Source organism: Calidris pugnax, unplaced genomic scaffold, assembly GCF_001431845.1.
Source record: "Calidris pugnax isolate Ruff unplaced genomic scaffold, ASM143184v1 scaffold41, whole genome shotgun sequence".
Taxonomy (NCBI): domain Eukaryota; kingdom Metazoa; phylum Chordata; class Aves; order Charadriiformes; family Scolopacidae; genus Calidris; species Calidris pugnax.
Genome location: NW_015094509.1, coordinates 10,262,121 through 10,280,882, shown reverse-complemented (window position 1 = coordinate 10,280,882; position 18,762 = coordinate 10,262,121). Strand labels below are relative to the sequence as shown.

Below are 18,762 nucleotides of genomic sequence, written 5' to 3'. Positions count from 1 at the left end.
AGGAAGCAGAACAGAGGGTGTCGACTCATCTCTCGGTGGCTCACAGCCTCAGTACTGCTTCAAATTCTCATCTGTTTCATTTTTCACTCCCTCTGTGAGCTCTGCACTATGGCTCTGGTTCACAGTCCCTGCTGGATTTAGAAGCGGCACATTGAGGAGGTTACTCCTTTCAGGGTACCCCAGAAGGGACCCTAAATTAGATCCTGAAGATGTGTGTTTGATCTGCCTGTTCAGTAAGTGCCATGGTCTCACCAGATGGTACTAGCAAAGGAAAAATGACATAAAATTTCAGTCCAATCTGACCTGGTATTTAGGACTTGAACACTTTGGTGGCTTGTGGTTAAACTAATAACTCCCTAGAATGTTGATGAAATTAACTCAATATTGTAATAACATTCTGTTTAAATTTGCTTGTAGCATGGATCTCATGTGCTGGCTAGATATTGAACAATTCAGAAAGATGCACCACAAGGATAAAGAAAAAAGGGAGGAAAAATCTAAGGACATTAAAAACAAATACTTAAACAAAAAGTACTTCTTTGGACCCAACAGCCCAGCTACCAGAGAACAACAAGAACAGGTACCAGTTACAAAACTGTTTATAAATAACAATTGCACTGACTATGACAGGTAAAAGTCCATAAGCAGCTTTAATCCAGCTTTTCCACATGCTGTGTCCTCAAATCTTACCTACAATTTTGGCCAGAAATCTGGATCTGTTCTGGTTGTGGGGATCCCCTCCTTCTTGTTCACACTGTTCCTCCCCCGTCCTTACAGAACATCTCTCTTAAACCCTGATCTGAGGCCGCAGCCAGAGCAAGCACAAAACATCTCAGAAAAAGTGTAAAAATGGCATTCAGGCAGAGTGACTTGTTCCAGCTTTCTATTTTAGTATGTCAGTAAAGGCACAGACAGTGAGTCTGAGCTGTGGTACTCCAATATATCTTGATACTTAGGAAATTTACTCGGTCAAGCTGGGGTATTATTTGCTGGAGTCTGTATTCTATTATAGGTAGGGACAAATGTAATCTGTACCCTTTTATGAAAAGTACATGTGAGCCTTGGGTAAGCACGCATTAAATGCTTTGCTTACAGTTAAGCTCATGCTTTGCTAAATCAAGGATGTAGAGATATAAAGGACTTTTGGTATACACAAAAGTTTATGTCATGTGTTATTGTATTTGGATTGCTCAGCTAATGCGTTCAGGTGGAGGATGGGGACAAATCCTTCATGATCGACTTTCGCCAGCGGTTCTGCTAGAAATTCAGCAATGCGTCCAGAAGAGATTAGAAAAACAATGGCTGCCATTGTTCCTGGCAGATGAGCACCATGGGGCGGAGGGACAAGCAAAGGTAATTTTTTAACAACAGCAACAAATCTAGGCATTGTTTTTTATTTGTCCCATAATTTACCATTGGGATAAAATGCTTTAGAGGAAAAGCAGCCTACAGCTCACATTTAGTTTACACTAAAAGAGATGCTCTAGTGTGTACAGGTCGAAGCATTTAGCTTGATAATTGTGAAGGCAGTTCCTCTGAAGGCTTAGTCTGGCCAACAGTATTATTGTTAGATCCTAAATCTGAAGGAGCTGGTGTTAGCTGTGCTACCAGTCAGACTGCCAGAGGAGTAAACTAATCTTTGAATATGGGAGTGCTGCACTCCCTATATGCCAATGTACCCTAGCCATATACTTGACCCCAGAAGAAATGCTACTTTGTGTAAAGGATTTGCTCAAGGGGATGAGAACACAAGCAAATGAGTGGGCTTTCCACGCTGTATTTTCTCTGTCTCTCTGACGCTGTCCATATTCTTCCATCTGGAGCTGCAATGCATGTAGAAATGACTCCAGGACTTGTGAAATTCTGCTGAGTGCGGAGGTTAACTGCTACAAGCCTCGTTTCCAATTGGTTACTTCAGAAAGTTGCCAGAAAATTGGGGTTGAGAAGCCTTTCACCTCCTGCTGGCTCGTTAGAAAGACTGAGGAATGGGCAGAGCTAACATATGCCTTTTATGAGAGTGCCTGTGTGGCTGGGATCTGTGTAGGGAGATCATCCTGCTGGTGACAGATGCAAAAAGGCTTGGGGTTTTTTGCACTTCCACAAAAGCTCTGAAATGCGAATGTCACAGCAGAAGGAAACTTGACAGTTCCATCAAGCAGACACATAGGCAGACTGTATTGACTCATAAAACTCATTTTCTATGATCTTTTTAACAGCAATAAGGTTGTCAGAAGTGCATTTGAACTGGATCCTTTTCATTGACTCGGAGCACTAAACAATCTGAAAACTGCAGGTTCTGATGAGGCAAATTGTAATTTTAATAATGATTATGTTAAAACAAAATCTCGTAACCCTCTGCCCTTTTTTAACTGAAAAAAAAAGCATTTCATTTACGAGCTGTGGCACAAACCCATATGATCAGGTGAAGTTGCTTCCAGGTCTGGGAGCCAGCTCATGCCTCCTCTTGCACCTGCTGCACCGTGCTGGCAGGGAGAGCAGCCCACGCAGTTTGGAAAATGCTGTATTCAACTCTAATAAACAGTTTACAGGAAATACATACTTCTAATGAGCTTTTAGTCTTTTCCTAACTCCATTTATGTCTGACTGCTCTTTTCTATTTCTTACTGCAAATTCAGAGGATGAAAAGGTCCTTTGAAGAACGTATTTTAGAAGAAATGAAACCAGATGACATTCTCCACTTGGCTTCATATTTCACAGTGACCAAACACTGTGGGCATGCTATGTAGTCCTTATTCAGAAAATCTGCCCTTGATTTGAGGTGTATTTTTGCTACAAAGAAGCTGCAGGATCAAGCCTGTATTTCTGATATAGCTGTCCAAAGGAACTAAAAACATTTCATAGAAAAAAAAAAAAGTTATAGACCAAAATCTGTTCCAAACAGAATTGGTCCCTCATAACATTATGGGTAAGGTAAACCAGTGGAAGAGTGCAGTTCGGCTGCCTTTGCCTTTTGTCTTCTCTAACTTCCCAGTGTTAATGAGCACATGCTCATTTACAGATGAACAGTGTGGGTTCACAGCAAGTTTCAAATTTAAAGATCCAAATGAAGATATATTAACTATTCTAACACTGTGGTCTCAGTCATTAGAGGGCTGAACATGAAACAAGAAGAGTTAAAAAATGCAATGATAATCTTTTGTTCAACCGCAGATAAAGGACATAACTGAAGATCTTCCACGCCAAAAACAGAAGACAACTAGGATGTGGAAGGCAAGTGAAGTTTACTGTGTCTCTTTTGTCTGCAGTTTCCCTGTCTTTTCTGTTTGGACCTTGCACATCCTTCACAATTTCCCTGCTGACTGTGTGAGGCCCAAATGTAATGCTGTCAAAAGTGGGCATGATTGCATTGGCTACAGTGGACTGATTACTCACTGCTGAATTTAGCTCCCTGCTGGATGTTCACGGTAAATTTCTCTCCCTTCCTGGCTGGAGAGGTCATACTTGAAAAAAACATGCTTCTTGTCCTGGACTTTGGAGCACTCTTAATCCTCCTCAAACTGGTATTGTGCCTTTAATTCACATTTATCTGTATTTTTCATGCAGTGGACTTATTGGGACAAGCTGTTCATTCCAGCATCTGGTAGTTTATTTATTATTGCGAGTGGATTACGTGCAGACACAAAAGGGAATGTGAAGTATGCAGTGGAGTGGGCAGGTTTAATCATATCTCACAGTATCTGTTTCATTTAGAATTGTATTTTAATCTTACAGCACTGAGATAATATCAATTTTAAACATCTTAAACCTTTGTAATAATACATTTCATCAGATGTTTGCCAGTTTTTTCCTCTTGAAGAGCAGTGAACTCTTTGTGATTGCCAACATACAAGTTGTATACATTTATTCAGTTGAACTTTTATTGTCTGTTGAAATCAAACTGGAGACCCGGTCACCGATTATCCATGCAAACCATTAGTTCAAAAGAGATCCAAAGTGCATGTGGGTTCTGTTAACTGAGTTTTCCCTTTGTCTGTTTGTCAGGAAGATGGTTATTTTCCACGTTCTGCTTCAAGGTTGTTGACCCATAAAATAAGTAGTGTTCATGTAGTAGTATAGGGATGGGAGCATCATTTTGTTCTTCCCATCATGAATATGCCCCAGAAATAATTTTCCCCAAAAGTTGCCTAAATCCAGGCCACAGGGGATATAACATGTTTGGAGAACTGGAGGAGGGCTGAGAAGATGCCACCTTACTGTTTAAATTGAGCTGACTTTATTTTAACCAAAGGACCCTTTGGACAGCCACCACCCTCCCTCTCTCAGGTGTAGGCTCTCATCCCTGGCAGGCTCTGTGGCAGGATGCTAAGTGTAACCCCTCTTTTTAAGAGAAGCTGCAAAGACCTTCATCTTAAAGTCAAATTAGACTTCCAGGACTGTCTGAAGCAATTAAAGATGTTTCTGTCCCATGCTGACCATTGAACAGCACTCCATCCCTCCAGGACTTCAAGAGTTTTATACCAGTGTTAGAAGATAGTTTTCATTCATCCATCTGATAACAAAGAGGGGGTTCTTTGGCTTGCTCCTTAGTGACAGCACAAGAACTGTTTGTTCAGGAAGGCAGGCCAGCCTGAACTTCATTTTAAACAAACCGTCCCTGCATAAGCCATCTTTCTTTCTCCACCCTTTCCTGGCTGCCTACTGCTCTGCGCCTCGCAGCATGAGGATTTCCAAAATGTCCCTATGACTTTAAATTCTATTTTGCCATTGGTAGCTTTATTCCACAGAGAGCAAACTCCCCAGCTTCTGTTGGTGATCATGGCAACACATTTCAAAGCTCATTTTGTTGGTGAGATCCCTGTCAGAAGCATTTTACAACTTTAAACTATGTGGTTTCTCTGTTCCTTTTTCTTTGTTGTTTGTTTGCACAAAACTCAAACTGTTCTCTAGAAAAGTAGCCTGTTGCCATAATCAATAACAATAGCTGTTTCCATACTTTATAGTATGTAGTCATATGGTCTAAATCATTGTCAGTCATTTCCTCTCCCATCACGTCTTCCAAAAAATGTTGCCCAAACCAAACTGGAAAAAAAAAAAAAAAAAAAAAAGAAGAAGAAGAAAAGAAAGAAAGAAATGAAACCTTGCCACATTCTATTGTATCCATGTAATAAACTCATAAACTACTGAAAGTTAGGGTCAGTGCAAAGATAAGGATCAGACAGTTTACACTGACTAATGCCTTTGTTATTGCTTTTTGAAACAAAGTTTATTTGGTGCCTTTATTTCTTCTTTTGACAGCATGTGGACAATAAGTGTGTCTCTTCATCTAGTGAAATAATTGCTTTCCGCAAAGCGCTGTTGAACCCAGTGACAGCAAATCAGTTTCAACGCTTTGTGTCACTGAAAGGAGACCTGCTGCAGAACGGAGTGCTCTTTTGGCAAGAGGTACAGAAGTATAAGGTACGGTGGTAAAATGGAGCAAGGGGAACATCGTTCAGTTTGTAAGCAAATGCATCCTTTTCTGCATATCAGGAGAATTTTAACAAGAATATCTCTAGGTATTTTCTTGTGCATAATAAAACCTCTCTCACTGTTTAAACTGTTTTTTCTTTGATAAAAATCCTTGCTTCTTAAGGGTAGCTATTTTTAATGATTTAACGGTATTATCCCTATATTTCTTTCTTCAAACTGTACCCCCCACCCCGCCTTCCAAAAAATTTTGCCAAACCAAAACGGGAAAAAAAAAAAAAAAAAAGAAGAAGAAGAAGAAAAGAAAGAAAGAAATGAAACCTTGCCACATTCTATTGTATCCATGTAATAAACTCATAAACTACTGAAAGTTAGGGTCAGTGCAAAGATAAGGATCAGACAGTTTACACTGACTAATGCCTTTGTTATTGCTTTTTGAAACAAAGTTTATTTGGTGCCTTTATTTCTTCTTTTGACAGCATGTGGACAATAAGTGTGTCTCTTCATCTAGTGAAATAATTGCTTTCCGCAAAGCGCTGTTGAACCCAGTGACAGCAAATCAGTTTCAACGCTTTGTGTCACTGAAAGGAGACCTGCTGCAGAACGGAGTGCTCTTTTGGCAAGAGGTACAGAAGTATAAGGTACGGTGGTAAAATGGAGCAAGGGGAACATCGTTCAGTTTGTAAGCAAATGCATCCTTTTCTGCATATCAGGAGAATTTTAACAAGAATATCTCTAGGTATTTTCTTGTGCATAATAAAACCTCTCTCACTGTTTAAACTGTTTTTTCTTTGATAAAAATCCTTGCTTCTTAAGGGTAGCTATTTTTAATGATTTAACGGTATTATCCCTATATTTCTTTCTTCAAACTGTAATGTTCTTCTGAGTCTCTAAAGAGACACTACTAACTAGCTAATTCCCAGATTTTGGTATACATCTGTTGAGCAGTAGAAAATATGCAAGCATTAAAATGTTAATTCTGTTTTTATAGTTACATACTGTTAAATAATGGGATTATTGCTGAATTTGTTAATCCCTCAAAAATCAGAGAAAACTTTTAAATTCAATCAAATGTACAGATGTAAAGACAGTATTTACCCAAAAAGCTTATACGTACAATGCAGCCCCCAGCTTCCTTGCACTCTCTACAGTCACATTTGACTGCAGCTGAGGATGCAGCCAAGGTATAACGTGATAGGGAATTTCAGCAGAGGTTGCCTCTCTCCCAGTTAGAATTAGGAGAACTTTTTCCCTTTGTGAAATTGCTGCTGTGTGGGATGAAACACAATGGGAAAATTCTGGAGTGAGGCTTTAAATCACAGTGCAGCCTCCTAGTAGCACCCTGTACTGAGTGCAGGACACCACGGATCCTTCAGTTGTTCCTTTTGCCTCTGGGATGCTGCTGATGCAAAAGTGTTCCTGGAGTCCAGAGCTTGGAGACTGGGCTCCTGAACACAGCCTGTGTGCACGTGGCGGGCAGGGAGCATGAGGTCAGCTATCACGCTCAGAAATCAGCAGGTAAACACAGTAGCAGTTGGAGATCCTGCTGCAGGCATATGGGTGTATTTTCACTGTTTAGTTTTACGCATTTGAGTTTGGGGTCTGCTTTAGCTTCTCTGTTTCCAGGGGGCAATCTCTCTTCCTCACAGAGTCTCTGATCCCCAAGCAAGGAACTGTCGGCTGAAATGCTCTCTGGAGCTGCTGCTGTGTCTCTCTTGGTTACAGAGTGAATAGCTTAGATTAGAAACTTGACATGAAGGCACTTGAAGTTCCCTGACATAAATCCTTCTCAAAATATTTGATGCTTTTTTCAGATTTGTGACTCTTCATCACTGCGTTGTGAAGGAAATGGAAACTTTCTGCCAATTAATGTGGAGCGTAGTTTAGACTGTTTTCTTTGTGGATCTGGTCTCCGAAGAAAACCTTCATTGTTTTATGTCCCACCCTCTCTCCTTCACTTATGTTAACTTTATTTGTCTTCTTATCAAGAAAAAGTACAATCTGACCATATTTCTACATGCACGCGATTTGTCATCGTTGGCAGTTGATACTCTTTATAGAAGCAAAGGGCTGGAGCAGTAGGAGTGTTGTGGGTCAGGCTGAACTGGAAGAACATCGCCAAAGCCGTGGGCAGCGCTTTGCACCGTGCATACTTGTATTGTCTGAGCCCTGTTGTGCCATCAGTTTAGACAGAAATCCCTTTAGCAGTCAGTGACTGCATTGCTCCTTGTAACCCATCAAACTGGCAGCACATCTTGGGACAATCAAAAAACAAATTATTATTTTTTTTTAAACAAATATGAAGAAATATGACTCTGTCGATCATTTCCATCTGTTCCTCTATGTTCATGTCTCACCCCTCTTGATATCATATGGCTTGTTTGTCTTCCCCATTTGAGCTCTCTGCCTTTTCTTCTATGTTAGATGAGCAAAGGAAGCCATAATATATTCTTAGGATACATTGCATATGTTTTTGTATTGCCTTACTTTCCTCATTGTAGCTGTTATCATTCTTTTTTTCCTTCACAAAACTAAAAAGTATTCATAATAAAACAAGCCAGCTCTTTCACATACCACATTTCTGGTTAAAAACTCTGGTTTTAATTTCTTTGCAAAGTAAATACCTAGCCTCCTATACCAAAACTAAATGCAAATTCTTCATTTAGAGCACACTCTTCCTGAAAATCCTCCAGACTGCTCATTTTGTCTTTAGGAGATGTATGTGATAATGTCCTAGTGTTATAAAAATTTCTTGATGTTTATGGATAAATGGAAAGTTTGTATTTCAAAGCATTTGAAGGAAGTTCTTTCAACTATTTTTCTGTCCTGCCAAAGTCCAATGGTAGTATCATCAGAGTGTGAAAACACAGTAATAACAGTTTTTACAAGAACAATGGGATCACATTTTAAAAAGTAGAAAATCCCAATTTTTCTTTAAGATCTCACTCTTGTAAGTCCAGGTTTGTTTTGTATTTTGTTTTGCACAGAGTTATTTCAAGCTTTGAGCTTTTGGGGAAACTAGAAAATCTTAATGAACGGGGAAACTAGATTTCAAAAAATAGAAGATTGTACTGGTAGCTGAAATTGTCCCCTCTTGTGCCAACATTCCTGGTTATAATACTTTGTACCCTCTAAATAATTCCCCTCTTGGAGCATTTAGAGCATTTCTCTGTCTTTTAGTTACCATGGCTATGCTAGTCATAGCAGGCTCATTGTGAAAATCAGTGCACTTTACACCTGTAAGTGTGTTTCTCTTTTCAGAAATCTCTCATATTTGCCAGTAATGTATTTGAACTGAATGCAGGATAAAAACTATCCTGTTCCATCAGAACGCACAGGCACAGATTATCACCTCAAAGCAATGATTGCTATATATCTGCATTTGCAAACCAGAAGTCCCACTCATGTCTTAACTATGTCTTTGACTGTGCACATTTGCTATAACAATTTTGCCCTACATACTGAAAAAATCTATTGTATAATTATTTTTGTATGACTACTACTCTTTGATCACTGGGCCCCTGTGAAGGGTCTGAGTCTCTCTCTCCATTGACTGAAAATGCTATTTTTCATCTTTCAGGACTTGTGCCATTCTCATTGTGATGATGCCACAGTCCAGAAAAAGATCACAGCTATTATCGACTGCTTTATTAATTCTGCCGTACCCCCAGCTTTGCAGATTGACATCCCAACTGAACAAGCAAAGAAGATTCTGGAGCACAGGAAAGAACTAGGACCTTACATTTTTAGAGAAGCACAGGTAAGAAGCTGGGAGAATCTCTGTAACAGATCCGGCCAGAGTCTCTGTACCTGATTTTAAGGAAAGTCTTTGTTGTTTATGTGGCAATTTGGACTCCACACATAAGCCTGGGAATGAAGGAGAACACTATAGTCATGCATTTCAATGAAGATTGTATGGTGGAGATGACAGAGAGGCTTCAGATATTTACTGCTCAATAAACTGGACAATATCTGACAGCTACCTGATCCTGGAAAGGTGTTATCCAGGTCTGTGTTAGGAATTCTGGCAGTAGAAATGAATTCTGTCTGTGTTTTTAATTGCTGCTCCTTTACCACTTGCTTAATGTCAGAGAAGTAATTCATACTTAGAAAGTTTGTAGGTTTTGTAGTTTATGAAAAAATGCAGATGTGAGTAAATCACAAAGACAGCTTAACCTAATGTCTTTCCCTTTTTTTATTATAGAAAGTCTATATTAAGTGGCTGTAGGCAATTTTCTCTCTCATCTTTGTATTAATCAGACTGAACAGCAATTTTTGAACTTTTACTACTTATTTCTCGTTACTGTCTTCTCTGACTTATTTTATAAACCCAAGAAAACTAGTGCCTCTTCTTTTCCTATAAAATTGCCACCAACACCTTTAAGCATCAGCTGTGAGTCCATAAATTATTTGGATCACAAAAGATGAATGATCAGAGAAGAGGGTTCATACAGGTCCTAAGAGAAATATGAAGTCTCATTTCAGCCTGTGAGCTCCAGAAATGTGGCACAAAACCAAGGGAAGAACTCGGCCAAAAAGCTGTGACTAGAATATGACAGTGACTCACATGTCACTTTCAAGCCTGTTGGGCCAGAAGTGGTGAGGTGCTGAGCATGCTCGGCTCCTTTGAAGCCAAGTTTCTCAATGAGAATTAAACATCTAAATCTAAAAATGTGAGCCTTAGTATGTGCAGCAACAGAATTCACTGAGCCCCTCTGTTTGCTTTTCTAAAATTGTTTTTCTTATTCTAGTTCAAAAAAGACCCTGTGAGAGATTATATCATTTAAAAATTATCCAAGATTTGCTCATAGATCTGTAATGTGGTTTAAGAGCCTTTCCAGAGGCAAAAAAGTATTTCCTTTCTCTTAAGGAGGGAGAAATCCCCCTCTCCCTAATGAACTGAATATTTGAAATACTTGAGCAGAACAGTTATGCAAAAGCAATTCGACTGGTGTATATTTTATCAGGAATACTTGTAAAAAATGATGGATGTTTTCATTAATGCAAACAATTGTTTAGGGAAATATAAAAAAAGAAAGTGCCTTTTAACTGTGTTTTAGGAAGATTTCTCACCAGTAATAAACACACTGATGAAAAGCATGTGCCGAGCAAAGCTGGGCTGAAATGTCAGGACACAGTACGTGGGAGGAACAAGGCTGTGTATTCAAAAAGAAATAGTTATTTCATTCTCATGGTAAACTACATTTTATTTTACAGTAAACTCTGTTTTCTTAATATGGTCAAGACTGACTCTCTTTTCTTTCTGTGCAGATGACTATTTTCGCTCTTCTGTTTAAATTTTGGCCAAAATTTTGTAAGTTTCGAAGCAATTTGCCTGGTGACAAAATTCTACTTGCCTTGGAGAAAAAAAAGGAAAAAAAGATGCAAAAGAAGGAAGGCAAAACAGCAGAGGTAAGGCTCACAAATTTTCAGGTGACAGCTGACAATCTGTATAAAAACTCCTTCATGAGCAAACATGCAAGAATTCAAATATCCCTTTCTCAGCCTGATCCAAAGCTACTGAAATCTTATTCTTAGAGTTCAGACTTTACATGCAACCCGGTCCGAGGACGATTAGTTCCCAATCCTGCCAATGCACATACATATGTTTAACTTGAAGCACATGAGTCAATGGAATACTCCTTTCATTAAGCAGAGGGGAAAATGTATTTGAGTCATCTTTTGTGCCAAGAGAAGAGCAAAAAAAGAGGGCTGCATTAAAAAAGAAATAAATCTATGTGCGGTCCATGTGTACAATGGGAAATAGCAGACCTGTTGGCACTTTCATTATGTGCTGTCCTATTTTAGAATTTACTGTCCTGTGTCATTATTGAAAGAAAAACAAACAAATCCAGATTTCATATCTATTTTTCAGAAGGAGCATTTGAAAATTCAGCACATATTTAAAAAAAAAAATATTATGTGCTAATTGCTTTGTATAGTCTTTGTCTTTCCTGAATATTTCTCAGCTTTGACAGTGAAATTGTTAGACTGTTCACAATGAGTTTCCAGACAGTTTCAGTGCATTAACAGAACTGTGACTTCTACATCGGAATGCTTGCTTGTAAAATTGTTTTTCTTGGAATTCTATTATTGAAATATAATGGATTTTTTTTTCCTATTGATTATAGGCTTTGCAAAAGTTTATTTTTTACAAAATGTAATTGTTTGGCTAGCTTTGAGGAGAGAACATTCCTTTAAGGGCAGAGAAATTATTGGACTTGCAAACTATCAAAAGTAGTATTAAAAGACCTTTACATATTTCAAATACCATGTACACATGTGTTGAGATGTTACTTGTGATGAGAACCACATGAGTACCTGGACAGATAAAGACATATATGCCTGTAAGATCATGTACACATTGTTATCCTCTTTTAGACACATGAAAACTGAGGACCAGTGAAGCGTTACTCAAGGCCACACACCAATGTCAAGTGAAGTCTAAAATCCAAGAACTCTTGTTCCTTTCTCCAAAGCACGTTGCCTCCATACAGATATGTCTGGCAAGGCCATTGGCAATACTTATAGTGCAAGAATGCAATATTTCAAAGTAATGCACTTTTGCGTTTTCACAGACTTATTTTTTCCATCTGTTTGTTGCCTGTCTATAAGATTTCTGATTAAGATCAAGGAAGTAAAGAGCAAATCTTGGCCAGGAGGGCAAAAGCCTAGCTTTTATGGGGAACAAATGGGAAAGGTGAATTACCCTTCTAAGCTGGGAAATAGGGTAAGAAATTTTAGAAAGTGACAGGCAGAGAATGCAGTTCAGTAAACAGTTTGCAGACAAACTTCTCACAAAACGTTATCAGCAAACCAGTTACCTTTTAAAATCTCTTGAAAGAATAGGTGGAACAGATAAGTTTTTGAAACCTTTCTCCCCCTCTATTATTGTTTAAAGAATTTGCCATTCCGTGTTCTCTTGTCTGAGATTTCTGTCCCCTCAGTGACAACATAACTATTCAGATGATTCAGTATCCCTGAAGGATACTGATAAGACTCATCCAACATAAGCGATAGCAGGTTCACTTGGCAGCTTGTAGAAGGTGACGATTTCTTGGCATTTAAAATAATGTCTATGCTCCTCTGCCCCACTAGGCTCATGCTGAAGGAGAGGAAAGCTCTGGCAAGGGTTATAAATGATATTTTTTTCTTTCTGTATATTTTCTTCTCCCCCACAAATCAGTTGCCATTTTGGATTTATGTCAAACTGAACAATTGTTGTCCTGGGGGAGGAATTTTACTTTCTCCCTTCTTACAAATTTGTCCCTTGGGTGCCCAGTCTCACCTCACTTTCTGAACCAACTGGATAAGAGTTGGACTTTTATGTAGTATAATGGAAAAAATGGGCAGTCAAGGAGGTTTTCACTGGATCATGATGCATGACTTGGTATTATTTGACTATCTCAATATTTTTTGAGTGTGCCTATTTGTTATTTATGGGGCAAATGCTATTGAAGGCTTCCTGGCAATGGGCTCAGTGCAGGGGAGGAGTGGCTGACTGTGAAGGATGCCACGCAAGCACCATACAATGCAGAGACCTCTTTTAAGCTCGGTGTCTGGAAGGCAGACACCTTCCTTTGTTAACTGCTAGATGCATATGCCACATACTTAAAAAAATATCATTAATTACGTTAGGCAGGCTGTCTTGATGCCAGTATTTGTAATTTGTTGTATACATAGTTGCATTTTACCTTCAAAATAGATTTTGGATGTTTTGCTTTCAAGTGTACAAGATAGTTTCAACTTGCCCTGTAAATCTGTACTTATTCTTTCCATGCCCTTAGCAAAGAAAGGTAAAACCTATTTTGGCAAAGCCAAAATAAGCATTCGTTTTCCTTTTCCATCTTTCCTGCATCTCTCTTTAAGCTTCCTAGCAGTAAGCTTATTTGTTAGTAAGTGGTGTATTGTCATGGGATATGATATTGCCGTAACGTTGCCTAATTTGATATGATAAGGCATTATTAAAGACCTCACTTGCTTCACCATTCTAATTGAGAAAGCTAGCAAACATAAACTGTGGTATATTAGCATACACACTACTGCTGTATTTGCTTTGGCACCCCTGTTCCACCAATTTAGCGTGCCACAGAAGTTAGTAAGCCTTCTTCTGGAGAGAAGATAAACATCACATTGCCTGGCCAGTTCTATACCTAAAAGTCACCTTTATAGATGATGGGTTCATAGGACAGTGAGGATGATGAGGAAGGAAAAGGCACCTTGAGAGCAAGGAAATCGGATATTCTGATCCTTTTCATATCTTTCAAGGGCTTTCTGAGTGACTTTGGGAACCATTTCCCCTCATTTTTTTCACTTTCTCATTTGCAACATGGTAAGGTTATATTAAAGGTTATATTACTCGCCTCATGGGGATGTTGTGGGGTTAATTACGTGAGGTTAAATATGACAATTGATAAATGTTCATAAAGAGTTTTGGGATCATCAAACAGAATGTGCCAAGTTGCAGCCTTAGTAAAACACTGAACCAACATGAAAATGACAAATAGTTAATCATTATCAGAGCAGTTTACCAAGGGTTACAATGCCTTGTCCTTCACTGCAAATTTTTAAAATCAGATTGCCTGTTTTCCTACCATGTATACTGTAGTTCATTCACAGCTACTGGATCAAGCTGGAATTAATCACGACAATCCTACGTTCTACTTTTATACCTGAGGCCAAATTAGAGGATCACAAAGGCTTCTCTGTCCTTAAAACATGCAGTGCTGCAGATCTCCCCTCTTGCTTAGCTAATTTTGGAATAGGTATTGAATCTGAAAGGAAGATAGTCGACAGGAGTGTAGGGGTCAGGAAACTCCAATTAGCACACAGGAATAATTAAAAAAACCCAGTATCTTCTGCTGTTTTTTATTATGACCAACATGATGAATAATGAAGCTGGGCATTACAAAACATTACTGCATATGACACTATCTCCAATGACAACTTTTGCTTCCTCAGACTTTGCTTTTTACTTTAGCTCAGTAACTATTGTCTACATCTAATTATGAGTTCTTATTATTGCCAGGTTAAAGAAGTGGAGACAAAACTCATCAGCAGCACTTTGGTAGATGAAATTAGTGCAGAGACAGGATCAGCACCATTGTCAGAAGGATATGGGTTGGAGGTGAGTAATAAGAATGTTGCTACAGATATCATCATTCAAGAGAGATAAAATGATCTTGGGAGAATGGGAAGTTTGAGTTTGGTTTGGAATATTGCTGTCACGTGGTTCTTCAATAACTGTTCTTTCTTCTACAATTAACTTTGCTGTCATAAGTTTATCTACCTGACAGTGATAATTTTTTTTTTTCTTTGTTAATTTTTTTAAGACTTGGGTTCTGAGTAGTATTAAGCCATATTAAGCCATTTAGGAGTGTAGATTTAAAAAGAATCTTTATTTAAAGATGAACTGAAGAAAAGGAAGTTCAGTTCTGGAATAAGAAGCTTTTCATTACTTGTGAAATTCATATCCAGAAAAAATGTGGTTTAGGCTTCAGTTGTGTTCTGCTGATATATCAAAAACTGGAGCTGAACTAATTTAGGACATCTAGGTATTTGGATAGAAAATCTGTCAGAAAATAGCTCTTTAGTAGTTCTATCAGGACAACTCTCATGATGCATCAAATCTGTAGTGAAAAGGTAACAGTAATTTTATTGGAGAAACAGGAAGAATAGACATGCCACCTGGAGCATATCGAGGGATCATTCATAGCTGAGTTGACACTGCCATAACATAATGGGGAATCTGTGCAACCACATCATCACAGCTATGTCATGCGATGCAGGAGTAAATTGCACTTTGACCACTGCTCATATTCCATAGAGCTCTTCCCGTGGCATTTCATGGTGTTTTGAGATTTGCTTATTTGCAGCAATAGTATTTTCCCCACAATTACGGTATTGTCATGAAAAAACTTCTCTTCTTGATAGTTGTGATTATTCAATAACAGGGATATAACATAAACAATTTTTTTGTCTCACTGTTGAAATGGATCAGGAACTACCAGTGATATGGTCTGGAGGCTGATGGTTTTTAACGGTTCTTGCAGGCTTCCTGGTCCTATTCCAAGTACATAGAAGCCTTGGAGCGGGAGAGAATACACCTTAAAATGCAAGATGATCTGGAGAAAAACTCATCATCATTCCTTACAGGTTGTTAACCAAGCTCTGTAGTTCAGAAGGACAAGCTTATAACCTAGGTGAAATTCTCTCAGCCGAAGGACTTTGTTTGCTCTCCTTTGAAGCTACGTACATAAACCCCTGCCCCTCTTATTCTCTCTGCAGAAGAGTTGCTCCCTGCACTGTACTTGTGACTGATAAGCTTTTTAAGAAAGGGAAAATTAAAAGTTGTAGGGTATCAGCATTGTCTTTACTGCACAGGTCCTACTGCAGAGAGGAATATGGCCATTTCTTCATTCAGTACGTGGCATGGCAATCCTATTTTTGGGGGATGTAAGAGGCATTGCCTCACCCTCCTGTGAGCTGGGTATATCCTCTTAGCTCTGCCCCAAGGATATTATGACCTGTTTGTTCATTACATAACTCAATGTAGAAGTAGGGCTAGCAATAACACTATGTAATATCAAAACCACTCAGTTTCTTATAATTTAAATTATCTTTCTGTACACAGGTGCTTCATCTATGTCCTTCCTAAAGCCTGGAAACTCTGAAAAATCTACCATTTCTCCAAAGAGTAGTATGATTTTGGAGAAAGACTCAAATCTTCCTGAGAAATAGAAAGTGAGTACCCGACTGCCAAGAAGTGTGCTTTGAAATTTGGATTCTTAAAAGCTAGTTTTCCTGCTGTCAGTACTGATGCTCATTAGTAGCAAGTTATCCCACTCCAAATCACGTTTAGCTGAAGCTGTACAGACTCAACATGAAGGCAAGATTATTTTTCACTCCAACCATGGTTAGTGGACCTAATGTTGACCAGATGGAATTTTGTTGCAAAATGGTAGTCTCTGAAATGCGGTTATCTAAGCTTTCCAGTTAAAATATTTTAAATAAGAGCATGAGATGACTGAAGGAAGCTCAGACCCCATGGAGTTACTGGCAAGGGCCTGACACAGAACTAGCAATAGATCATCTCTGCTGAAGCCAATTAAACATTAGAATGGGAGAAAGAAGTGGGACAGCAAAGAGATCTGCTAAAGACAGAAAAGCAGATTTTGCTTCAAAGCTTGAATTCCTAGATGGAAGAATCCCCTAGAGGTTTGGTTTTGTTTTTTTAGGCCTATGCTCAAATTAGATGGACTGAAAAGAATTAATAGAACTTAGACTATCGCTCCCCTTCATCTTCTGCTCCTCCTTTCTCTAGAATTCTAATTCAGTACTTCAACACTGCTATTTTAGGCAAGTTGCTGTCCTGCCCTTGCTAGTCCCTCCTGTGGCACCATTTTCTGTATATGGCTTCAGAGAAAACTTCAGAATTTCTTCATCTTCCCTCGTGTTGTCTTTCTGCCCTTTTATTACTTCCTCTAGTTGCCGTTAAAGTCATCCAGTCACTTCGGACCTTATGCACCTCTGCAGGTGTTATTCTATTTCATACATTTATGCCTTTTTGTACTGCAGCTCTGCTTCACACGCAGCTGTATCAGTGTGTGGAGGCCTTGCATGGCGACTTTGGTCCTGCTTTGTAGCTGAGAAACCTCCAGCCAGTCCCAGCACTCAAAAAGGGCCTACAAGGTAGCTGCAGTCATTGCTGCAGACCAGCCCAGCAGTCCCTAGCCCATCCTGTGATTCAAAACCTGAGAGCTGCATTCCTGCCAGCCATCAGGCTCTGCTATGGTCTAATGCCTTGAGAAAGTAGAGGTCTTGAGTGGTTTGAGATGTCTTTCTCACCAGCTTTAGTTGCACCCCACTCTACAATACGACTGGAAATTTGTCTTCCCTGCCCCTTCCCTCCCAATAGCTCAAGTGTTGCCACTACATTTGAGTGGTTTCCTCTTCTTCCATCATGACCCTCTGGTGGTTCTCCTCAGCCACGCTCTCTGCTGGTTGGGTGAGATACCTACAAAAGACCACTGCTGCTCTTGATGGGACAGCTTCTCTCCACTTTGTTATAGAGGAGGTCACACCTTGTGTATTGAGTATAAATGGCAAGGTGCTGGCAGTGATGGGGGCTGTAGTGGTGGCCTCTGTGAGGGGGGCTGCAGCTGCCCCATGCTGGACACATTTGGTTCCAGCCAGTTCCAGCCAACACACCACAGGGCACAGCTGAGTCCTGCAGCCAAGATGGTGGCACCTCAGGGAAACATATTTAAGAAAGAGCAAAGAAATCTAGAGAGAGGAGGGAATAAAAAGAGTGAAAAACAACAGAGGAAACATCAAGTCCAGAGAAGGTGGTCTGTGGTGGAGCACATATTCCCTGCAGCCCATGGAGGACCCACACTGCAGCAGAGGAAAAGAGTGAGAAGGAAGCAGGGGATGCCCAGTGCCTCACTCACCGCAGGGACTGAGTGTAACCTGTGGCAATAACAAGGAGGGGAAGAGAAGTGCTTGGGGTGACCTTGAACCTGGGAAATGTGGAGGAACAGTGTTTTCTCAAAGTGTGTAAATATTCGTTTCTCTTGGGTTTGTCTCCCACTACCTGAATCAGTAATGATTTATTCTAACTGGCAATAAATTAATTTTCCCAATTTGAGTCTGTTTTGCCTGCAACAGTAATTGGTAGGCAATCTCCCTCTCTTTCTCTTTCTCTTCCCTGTTTTGCCTTTTTTCTCCCCTTGTCCTGCTGGGGGAGAGCGGGGAGTGAGTGAGTGGGTAAGCAAGCAGCTGGGTGGGAGACTGGTTGCTAGTGAGGACCAGCCCTATCAGACCTTGTTTCTCTTTTTGTGATGCATTTATTGAAGAACTGTTCTGACTATTTCAACTGGCTGGAACCCAGCAATGACTTTCTGTTACCTTTTGCAGGCAGATTAAAATCTCTCTGAGGAAGGGAACACAGAGACATTTAATGGAGGTGGGCAGGAGGCACAAAAATAATGAGCATGCAAGGTTTGTCTTTTTGTTTCTGGAGCAAGGATGATGACTTGCAATGTTACTAAGAACCATGAGACATTAGTCAGGGGTAGAAAATAAACATCTTCCACATCAACATGATTGTGATACTGACTCTTGTGTTACTAATTTGTTTATTAGTACACCTTGAGGCTCAAGTCAGACTAAGATTCTGCTGAAGTATGCATGGTACAAACAACTGGGTGGTCTTGGTCCTAAAGATCTTATAATCAAACCCAGTTCTTCAGTGCCTGATCTAATGAAAAAGTAAACCACTGCATTGAACTCACAGCCCTGAAGCAGTGTGTGTCAGCACACTATGTTCTCATG

The 18,762-nt window shown here is 39.6% G+C and overlaps 1 protein-coding gene across 1 annotated transcript in view; it reads left to right on the top strand.

The window, feature by feature from the left end:
• The window catches only part of RGS22 (regulator of G-protein signaling 22), a 61,223-nt gene extending 42,725 nt beyond the window's left edge, over nt 1-18,498 (top strand). Inside the window, exons 19-28 of the mRNA XM_014965208.1 lie at nt 418-580; nt 1,195-1,353; nt 3,172-3,231; nt 5,257-5,418; nt 9,008-9,187; nt 10,699-10,839; nt 14,456-14,554; nt 15,480-15,582; nt 16,061-16,170; nt 18,346-18,498. Coding sequence (XP_014820694.1) covers nt 418-580; nt 1,195-1,353; nt 3,172-3,231; nt 5,257-5,418; nt 9,008-9,187; nt 10,699-10,839; nt 14,456-14,554; nt 15,480-15,582; nt 16,061-16,167 — 1,174 coding nt within the window. The 3' untranslated portion in view covers nt 16,168-16,170; nt 18,346-18,498. The remainder of the gene's footprint in view (nt 1-417; nt 581-1,194; nt 1,354-3,171; nt 3,232-5,256; nt 5,419-9,007; nt 9,188-10,698; nt 10,840-14,455; nt 14,555-15,479; nt 15,583-16,060; nt 16,171-18,345) is intronic.
• The last annotated feature ends 264 nt before the right edge of the window (nt 18,499-18,762 follow it).